We start from the raw sequence: 9,748 nt of genomic DNA, 5'->3' as shown, positions 1-9,748 counted from the left end.
TAATGGCCTTAGGTACACATCAATGTCGTTATCGGGTTGCTTAGGGCCTTGGATGAGCACTGGCATCATAATGAACTTCCGCTTCATGCACAACCAAGGAGGAAGTTTATACAAACATAGAGTCACAGGCCACGTGCTATGGTTGCTGCTCTGCTCCCCAAAAAGATTAATGCCATCTGCGCTTAGACTAAACCATGCGTTCCTTGGGTCACCTACAAACTTCTCCCTGTACTTTCTCTCGATTTTTCTCCACTGCGAACCGTCAGCGGGTACTCTCAACTTTCCGTCTTTCTTACGGTCTTCTCCGTGCCACCGCATCACCTTCGCATGCTCTTTGTTTTGGAACAAACGTTTCAGCCGTGGTATTATAGGAGCATACCACATCACCTTGTCAGGAATCTTCTTCCTGGGGCGCTCGCCCTTAACATCACCAGGGTCATCGCGACTGATCTTATAACGCAATGCACCGCATACCGTGCAAGCGTTCAAATCCTCGTACTCACCGCGGTATTGGATGCAGTCATTAGGGCATGCATGTATCTTCTGCACCTCTAACCCTAGAGGGCAGACATCCTTCTTTGCTTCATACATACTCTCGGGCAATTCGTTGTCCTTTGGAAGCATATTCTTTATCATTACGAGCAACTTTCCAAATCCCTTGTCAGATACACCATTCTCTGCCTTCCATTGCAGCAATTCCAGTGTGGTGCCCAGCTTTTTTTTGTCAGCTTCGCAATTCGGGTACAACAATTTCTTGTGATCCTCTAACATGCGCTGCAACTTCTTCCTCTCCAAATCACTTGTGCAGTTTCTCTTTGCATCGGCAATGGCCCGACCTAGATCATCAGCAGGCTCATCTGATGCCTCTTCTTCAGCTTCTTCCCGCATTGCCGGCTCAGCTTCTTCCCCCATTGTTGTATCATCATATTCAGGGAACCCATGGTAAGGATAGATGCCGTATTCCTCTTCTTCTTCATTGTCTTCCATCATAACCCCTCTCTCTCCGTGCTTGGTCCAAACATTATGGTGGGGCATGAAATCAGACTCAAATAGGTGGACGTGAATGGTTCTTGACGTAGAGTAATTGTGACCATTCTTACAGCCAGCACATGGACAAGGCATAAAACCATCCGCTCGCTTGTTTGCCTCAGCGGCAAGCAGAAAATTATGCACGCCATTAATGAACCCGGGAGAGCATCGGTCATCATACATCCATTGTCGGCTCATCTTCATTATACACAACATCGAATAGACCAAATTAATACAAGTTCATACATAAAGTTCATATACAACACTTGATTAAATGCAACATACAAATAACTCTCTAGCTAAAGAATTTAAATGCAACAACAAATGCGATCAAGATCGCAACTAAGGTAACAATTGATCCAACAGCATAATGATACCAAGCCACACTATCAATGACATATTTTCTAATCTTTCTAATCTTCAACCGCATTTTCTCCATCTTGATCTTGTGATTATCGACGACATCGGCAACATGCAACTCCAATTCCATCTTCTCCCCCTCAATTCTTTTCAATTTTTCTTTCAAATACTCGTTTTCTCTTTCAACTAAATTTAACCTCTCGACAATAGGGTCGGTTGGAATTTCCGGTTCACATACCTCCTAGATAAAAATATCTATGTCAACTTGATGGGCATAATTTGTCATAAACACGAAATGCAACAACTAGATTTAAAAGAGAATATACCACATCCAAATCATAACAAGGACGAGGACCGATGGGGACGGATATAAAAACCATGGCACTATGTATAACAAACAACGTACGGGTAAGATAATTATACGAGTAACTATATATCCAAATCACACAAACATCAATTTGGTAATGTAAAACATTCATGAACAAGAGCCTCACCACAAGGTGGTGCCGGAGACGGGACCGTGCGGGCGATCGACGGTGGTTACGACGGAGATTTAGAAGGCACTAAGTAAACCACATCTACATATGCAAACTAAGTGTTATTTTTGACCTCAAATTGCATATAAATAAAATACTAGCACATATAATTCCTCCCAAATTACTAAACTCACAAATGAATCACTATACAAGCATTGCAAGAGCTAATCTAGCAATGAGAGATGAAAGGACAAAGTTGCTAACCTTTGTGATCATTTGAATGGATGGGGGCACTAGTAGAAAACAGGGCTTTCGTTCGCGACAGATAAGTCCATTAGTCCTGGTTCAGTCATGAACCGGGACTAATTTGAGTATTGGTCCCAGTTCATGCGGTAAAGGCATTAGTCCCGGTTCAAATGGGACCTTTAGTCCCGGTTGGTGCCACGAACCGGGACTAAAGGGTGCGATGCCCATTAGTACCGGTTCGTGGCATGAACCGGTACTAAAGGTCGTCTAACCTTTAGTACCGGTTCGTGCCATGACCCGGTACTAATGGGGTTTGAGGCATTAGTACCGGTTCGTGGCACGAATCGGTACTAAAGGTCCCATTTGGATCGCCTTTTCAGTTTTGTAAAAAGCAAAAGAAAATGATAAAAACTTCAAAAATTAAAATCCTTCGAGATGTAGTTATGTTACTACATCTACTAGTTAGGAAAATTTAAAAACTTAAATTTGGACATGTTTTGCAAAAAGTGTAGGGAAAATGTAAAACGGCTATAACTTTTGCATACTATGTCAGAAAAAAACGTATAATATATCAAAATGTTCAGCATGAAAATCCGCATTTGATTTTGACGACCTATGGCCTGTTTGCAAATTTTTAGAATCCTCAAATTCTAAAAGGGATAAAAGTTATGCTCAAATTTCAGATTTTTTTAAAAAATTATTATTTTTAAATCTGGTCAAACTATGGTCAAACTACTTATTCAAGTAGTATTAGTGGTACTAAATAATTATTCAAGAATATTAGTGTTACTAAATAATTATTTCAGTTTTTTGAATTTTGGTCAAATCTAGTCAAACTATGGTCAAACAATGGTCAAACTACTTATTCAAGAAATATTAGTGTTACTAAATAATTATTTCAGTTTTTTTGAATTTCGGTCAAATCCGGACAAACTTTGGTCAAACTATGGTCAAACTATGGTCAAACTATGGTCAAACTGTGGTCAAACTACTTATTCAAGAAATATTAGTGTTACTAAATAATTATTGTTTTTTAGAACAATAGTTTCAAACTCAAACAGTGAAATGTGTGACTTAATGCTTAAGCTAAATTCCTGAGGGTTAATAGGATTGACATCTTACTATTGTCAGGAAAACAACAAGTGCAGACTTGGAAATGAGGGAGAATAGAACCCGGAAGTTAAGCGTGCTCAGGCTGGAGTACTGAGAGGATGGGTGACCGTCCGGGAAGTTAGATGATTTGGAATGATGAGGGGTGATTAGAGATTAGAGGTTAAATTGAGAAGTGACGAGGGGTGATTAGAGACTATAGGTTAAAATAATTTAGAAATTTGAAAATCAAGAAAAAAAATTAAATTTTTTTTAAAAAAAATCATAAAATTCGCTTTAGTACCGGTTGGTGTTACCAACCGGGACTAAAGGTGGACCTCCAGGCAGCGGCCACGTGGACAGCCTTTAGTCTCGGTTCGTGTAAGAACTGAGACTAAAGGGGGAGGCTTTAGTAACGACCCTTTAGTCCCGGTTCCAGAATCGGGACTAAAGGCCCTTATGAACCGGGACAATAGGCCCTTCTTCTACTAGTGGGGCCTTCAAATCTTGACAAATTTTGGGCAAAATTTGTGACGAGCTCGAGGAAGAGAGGGGAAGAATAGAGGAAGTGAGGGGAAAGGGAAGAACAGAGCGAGCTCGGGTAGACGAAGGGTTTATGTACGACGACCTTTAGTACTGGTTCGTGCCACGGACCGGGACTAAAGATGCTGGAGGGGCCCCAGACTGACAACATCCCGCCACCACTCTCTTTAGCACCGGTTCATGGCACGAACTGGTGCTAAAGGTTCGCCATGAACCGGTACTAATGAGAGCGGCCGGCTAGCCGTTGGAACCGGCACTAATGTACACATTAGTGCCGACTCAAAAACAAACCGACACTAATGTGTCTCAGATTTGACCCTTTTTCTACTAGTGATAGTAAGATATGTGAAAAATACTATAAACCTTGGTCTTACTTTCAGCAAATCTTCATCTACTCTAGTCAGTGCTTTCTCAGATTCGGATTGGGCAGGATGCATAGATGACAGACGCTCCACTGGTGGGTTTGCAATATTTTTTTGACCAAATCTAATATCATGGTGTGCAAAGAAACATGCTACTATATCCAGGTCAAGTACAAAAGCTGAGTACAAGACACTTGCAAATGCTACGACAGAAATTATTTGGGTGCAGTCTATGTTGAAGGAACTTGGTATAAAGAGTACCAAAGCTCCGTGTCTATACTGTGATAATCTTGGTGCCACCTACCTATCTGCAAAATCCAGTGTTTCCTACAAGAACGAAGCATATTGAAATTGATTTCCACTTTGTCAGAAAAAGAGTTGCAAATCAGCAGTTAGAGATTCACCATCATCATCTCAGCATCTTTGTCGTCATCATTATGTGAAAAACCGGATAAATCAACAAACTCTTAGAATATGTAGTCATCAAGCTCTCTGCAATTAAAATCATCGCCGGATGAATCCATCGTTTGCCAACAAATGAGTAGAAGAATCAACTCCATCATTTGACTTTGTATCGGTTGGGACGAAGAGTAAGGCCCAGTTCTTTTGAGCAGATTATGGAGAATCTTGATCCCGAAAATCCCGAGCGAAAAGAACTCGATTGAGCTTCCAAAATCTCAACCGGACTCTCCAGAATCCTAGTGCAATCCCAAAATCCCAAAATACCTGGTTTCTCCCACAATCTCAGAATTCTGGCAAGTCCCACCAAAGAAAACGCTTGGAGTTAATAGAGTGCCCCTGCTGTAGCAGGTTATTACGGCAAAACTGCCACCGAGCCACCCACAACCGATGTCGATCTGTTCGCATCGCGTGACCTCGAGCAGGGCCGCCCGCTAAGATTCCAGCGCCGCCGCCCGCCCCAGTTTGCCGTCCCGGACCATGCAGCAGCCGCGCGCGGCCCCCGCCGCCGCCGGTCCGCACTCCCGCCGCAGTCCAGCTTCCTCTGCGGGCCCTTTTCCCCTTTGCCCTCTGCCGCCATCGGGACACCCGGAAGCTGCCGTCGGGCCCCTCCACACCGGCTATCGACGGCGCCTCCGTCCCGAAGATGCAGCCAAACATCAACGTCTCCTCCACTCCTCCATGGTGATCCATCCTCTCTCTCCCAACTCTCTGTTCTTCTTTTTTAGCTATAAACTGGATAGATGCAAAAAAATGTTGCATAGATAGAGGAACCGATGTGTCAATTTGTTAGATGGATGCATAGATTGATTGTTCAATTTGTCACATGAATGGATGGATTGATTGTTCAATTTGTCACATGGATTGATTGATTGATTGTTTTATTTTGTTTGATGAATGGATTGTGCTAGATTTTCTTTTGTTGATATTGTCAATACTACTGCATATTGGTACTATTGCCGGAACTTGGCTTTGGCTCACATTTGACAAGATATTGTTCGAAACAACAAAGTGTTAACAATTCATCAAACAGTTTCTGTCAAGGGGTACTATAGACATTTCGACACACAACTCTTTCCAGAATCTCAAACTGGAATCTCAAAAAAGAACTCAACGCCAGATTCTGGGGGAAGCAGATTCTCGCAAAATTTTCTAGAATCTTAATTCTGCAGAATCCCGGGTGAAAAGAACTGGGCCTAAAGGTGACGAACGGCGTGCGCAGAAATGTGTACGTATACTCGGACGATGTGGCCAAGCAAGGAATCTACCACGAAGTTTCCAGGTGCTAGCAGAGCAGAGGTACCCAGACCACACGGTGGACGCTCAGTGATTACCTCTCCGGCTCCTGATCATAGCCATCACCTTCCCCACCCCACACACGAGCTAAGCGCACACAGCAACTGCCACAGATCCACGCCGGCAAGGAGTCCATCGCCTTCTCCGCCTCACCTCTCCGGAGCAAGCAGAGCAGAGCAGAGCCGAGACAGGCAGAGCAGGGGATGAAGCGCGTAGTGGGGAGCCCGGGGACATGGAGCGGCATGGCACTGCGGCTGTCGCAGTCCGTCTTCGCCGCCGCCTCCACCTTCTCCATGGTCTCCGGCTTCGGCTACTCCAACTACAGCGCCTTCTTGTACTCCCTCCCCTTCCCTCCCCTCCCCCTACTACTAATTTCTTCCCTCCCCCTTCGTGTGTTTTCATGGAGCATCACTCAAGTAGCATGGCTCGTGTGTTTTCTTGCAAATTCATTGCGTTCGATCTGGGTTTGGAGGACAAGGCCGGTGTGTGAAGTGAAACCAAACCCCAAGTGGTTGGAGTCTTTCCACTGTCTTGGCATTGGCGGTTCAGCATTAGCTCAGCTTCAGTTAATTTGGGTCTTTCAAGGCTTTGGTCTTAGGTTGGATGAGTCTTACTCTTTATTTCAAGATAAATCTTGGGGAATATAGCAGAGACAAGTAGGTTGGGTGAATTTAGCACAGGCTTGCAAGCTGAGCTCGCCCCAACAGTTTCTACTTTCTAGGCTTAAAACATAGAAGGGAAATCCCACACTTGCCTGAGAAAGGCATCGCATCATTATCAACCCGTATTTAATAGAACTTAGATGAAGCAGATCTAACGCCTTCCAAGCAGGGTGATGCTTTTTTCGCAAGTGAAAAAACCCTGGTGATTACTCTTTTATCTGCAAAAGATTCTGAATGTTCTGCTAAATCTACTCGGCATTGAAAAAGCAAATCAACTAGGAAACTAACTCATCTGTGACTGCAATGCACAAAAATGCTTGAAGCGACTGATGGATTAAAGCATTATATATTGATACCTCAACTACGGGGACACCCATCAATCTTAACTTGGTGTGATGTGGTTGCTGGAAATTTATCATCTGGGTTTATCATCTGTTTTTGCCACAAAGGGTTTATCATCTGCTAAGGTGGTTGCTGGAAATTGGCTGGTAATTAATCTTTCCCTAGAATGTTTCTGTGTGAACCTTCACTTGGTGTGATGTAGTCAGGGAGAACTCGGACCTAGGATGTTTTCGGGCCGGGATTAGTTCCAAGCTCAATTCCCTGCAGGACGGAGTGAACAACACCATACTTGTTCAATAATGGAATCAGAATATTGGACATATTTTCTTTTGTGTATGTCTAACAAAGCCATATGTTTTTCATTTAACCCACAGTTTATCCTCCCATGCATTATAATATTTTTTAGAATTGTTAAAAGTTAGGTTTTATAGGTCAACATACATGTCTTGACTGTATGCTGGTGTGTGCCAATTATTTATAAAGTCTTCAATTTCTTGACTACTCTTCAGAACTGCTTGGGCAGGAACTCAAGTGTGTTTGTCGACATCATCTAACGAGTGTATTCTGGTGTCCCTTCATTTCAGCTACATGAATCTAGCGTTGATCCTGCAGATTATGTGGAGTTTGGGCCTTGCTTGTAAGGATATCTTTGCTCTAAGGAATAAAAAGGATCTTCACACCCCGGATAATCTATTTATCATTGTTATGGTTGACTGGGTAAGTCGTTCACTTTGTCTCTTCTATTATCCGTGAGGTACTTCTGAATTAATTGAGCTCAGATTTTCCGATGAATTGTCCATTTGAGCAATAAATTCTAACAACCAATATGCTTTGCATGACTTTTTGGTCAACCAACGGTATAGTTTATCAATGGTTCTTTTTTCCTGTTATTAGAACTAATGGCTGTCATTTCTCATAGCCAAATTTGTTACATCTCACAAGCACAGTCCAGATACCCTGTGAAATCAATTTTTTTACTTGAGTAGTTCTTGGAATCTTGAGCTAGCAAAGGTCTATCTGAGTGAAAACATCAATTGTGAATGCATTGCAGGTCGTGGCGGTTTTCATGTTCTCAGGAGCCTGTGCCTCCGCGAGCCTGACAATTTTCTTCATGTGGGATGTGCAATTCTGCGAGACATACTCGAAGCTGGCCTGCCGGCAGTTCGCTCTTTCGGTCGTCCTGGCGTTCATCACGTGGTTGCTGCAAGCTGCTTCTTCTTTCTCCGGATTCTGGCTACTGGTTTCGTTCTCCTAGTGATCTCACGTGCTCATGATCGCCATCACGTCAGGCTAATTGTCAGTCAGGACTCAGGAGGGTAAATGGGTTGAAATGTGCTCGGGACACTTGCTAATTTCATCCCTTGTGGTGGAACAGTTACTGCTTGATGATGCGGGATTCATTAATATTAAGAGTAGTATATGAGATACTCGCCATCGAAGGTACCTGAAAAATGCCCTGGTTATTGTGCAATGGAATTTTATATCTCTTCAAACAAAAAAAATGTGTTGAACACATTTTTGGAAGGAAGTTCAGTTTAGTCTTTGCCCTGCTCTATAGTTTCAACCTGGTTCATAAATTCAGAAGGAAACAATATATATTCATTGACAGAAAAGTTTAGATCGTAGTTTGCAACAGCATCCATTAAAAACAGCATAGCAACTTCGTCGATTAATATAATTCCAAGCATAAAGGTATTCGAGGCCTGCACAATCTTAAACTGATAAAGGCGTACTAGATTTATTTGAAAGCATATTGCAAAAATCCAACAGCTCTTTCATTCATGCAGTTCATCGCCAGTCTAAAAAGGACAAGTTGGTGAATTACTGCTTGGTCCAGCAAACGTTAACAAATTTCCAACAATTGATGTTAAACACAATTACAAAACACATACATTTTTAAAGAAATTTATCAACTTTTTTTAAATGCAAATATTTCTTAAATTTGTGAATAAATATTTGAAAACAAGAGCATTTTTATAGATTCCAAAACATTCTTTAAAATTGTAAAAAATCTTTGACAACAAGAATAGATTCTGGTGTTCCAAACAATATTTCATATTTTTGAGCAGGTTTCAGAAAAAATGTTCAAAAAGGAGAAATTGGAGTTAACAAAAAAACAAAAGAAAAATAAAAATTATAATAGAAGAAAAAATGCTTAGGCGTTGGCCCAACTAGGCGCCGGCTTCCGTCGTACGCCTGTTTGGCTGGCCCAAGTGTTCACGGATTTGGAAAAAGTTCATCAGTTTTTTTTACGAAAGTTAATGAGTCTGAACAAAATTCGCCTGCTTTGCAAAATAGTTCATAAAAATTGAGAAGTGTTCATGGATTTGAAAAGAAAATTCATGCATTTATTTTTTTCGTGATTTTAAGAAAATGTTTACGAATTTGAAAAGTTCACAGATTTAAGGAAGTTCACCATTTAAAAATAGTCCACGAATTTTAAAAATAAAGTAAACTGAAAAAATAAAAAAAAGAGGAAAAAGGAAAAAAAAGAGGAAAAAATAAAAAAAGATAGAAGAAACCGGACAAACCGAAATCCCCAAAACAGAAACCATAGAGGCTCTCGTTGGTTAGTGGTATACTAGTTGAAGAAGAAAAAGAAGGTAACTAGGCGCAACAAGAAAATAGTCTAGTTGGTTACCACGGTTGTACGTACATAGGCTACTTATCGGCGCGGAGAACATACTTTTAGAAAGACCATCCTATCATTTATTATGAAGTGATATGAAGAGATATTTTCCGTTGATGTGTTTAGGGTTGCACAGAAGCAGAAGTTGATCAAAACTCGATAAAAAAACTTGTAAGTTGAATGACCTACATTGCCCTCGGGTGCACCGTGAACGTGGGCACATCTACATACATTTGATGATCCGTGTTAGGGCAT

General features: G+C 41.7%; 1 protein-coding gene across 1 annotated transcript; it reads left to right on the top strand.

Annotated features, from left to right (window-relative positions):
* Nucleotides 1-5,860: 5,860 nt before the first annotated feature.
* Nucleotides 5,861-8,408, top strand: LOC123072317 (CASP-like protein 5B3). Its single transcript, XM_044495872.1, has 3 exons — nucleotides 5,861-6,194; nucleotides 7,449-7,581; nucleotides 7,916-8,408. The coding sequence occupies exons 1-3, from the start codon at nucleotides 6,064-6,066 to the stop codon at nucleotides 8,117-8,119; spliced, it is 468 nt and encodes a 155-aa protein (XP_044351807.1). The 5' UTR covers nucleotides 5,861-6,063; the 3' UTR covers nucleotides 8,120-8,408.
* Nucleotides 8,409-9,748: the final 1,340 nt, after the last annotated feature.

Source organism: Triticum aestivum, chromosome 3B (assembly GCF_018294505.1).
Source record: "Triticum aestivum cultivar Chinese Spring chromosome 3B, IWGSC CS RefSeq v2.1, whole genome shotgun sequence".
Classification (NCBI taxonomy): domain Eukaryota; kingdom Viridiplantae; phylum Streptophyta; class Magnoliopsida; order Poales; family Poaceae; genus Triticum; species Triticum aestivum.
The sequence above is the reverse complement of the archived record's forward strand: the minus strand, read 5'-3'. Positions and strand labels throughout refer to the sequence as shown.

What these genes read in the sequence shown, in the direction of transcription:
- LOC123072317 (XM_044495872.1), top strand. Translation starts at nt 6,064, where the DNA reads ATGAAGCGCGTAGTGGGGAGCCCGGGGACATGGAGCGGCATGGCACTG. An exon ending in TCCAACTACAGCGCCTTCTT is followed by an intron (nt 6,195 to 7,448) that starts GTACTCCCTCCC and finishes CCTTCATTTCAG; the next exon opens with CTACATGAATCTAGCGTTGA. An exon ending in TCATTGTTATGGTTGACTGG is followed by an intron (nt 7,582 to 7,915) that starts GTAAGTCGTTCA and finishes AATGCATTGCAG; the next exon opens with GTCGTGGCGGTTTTCATGTT.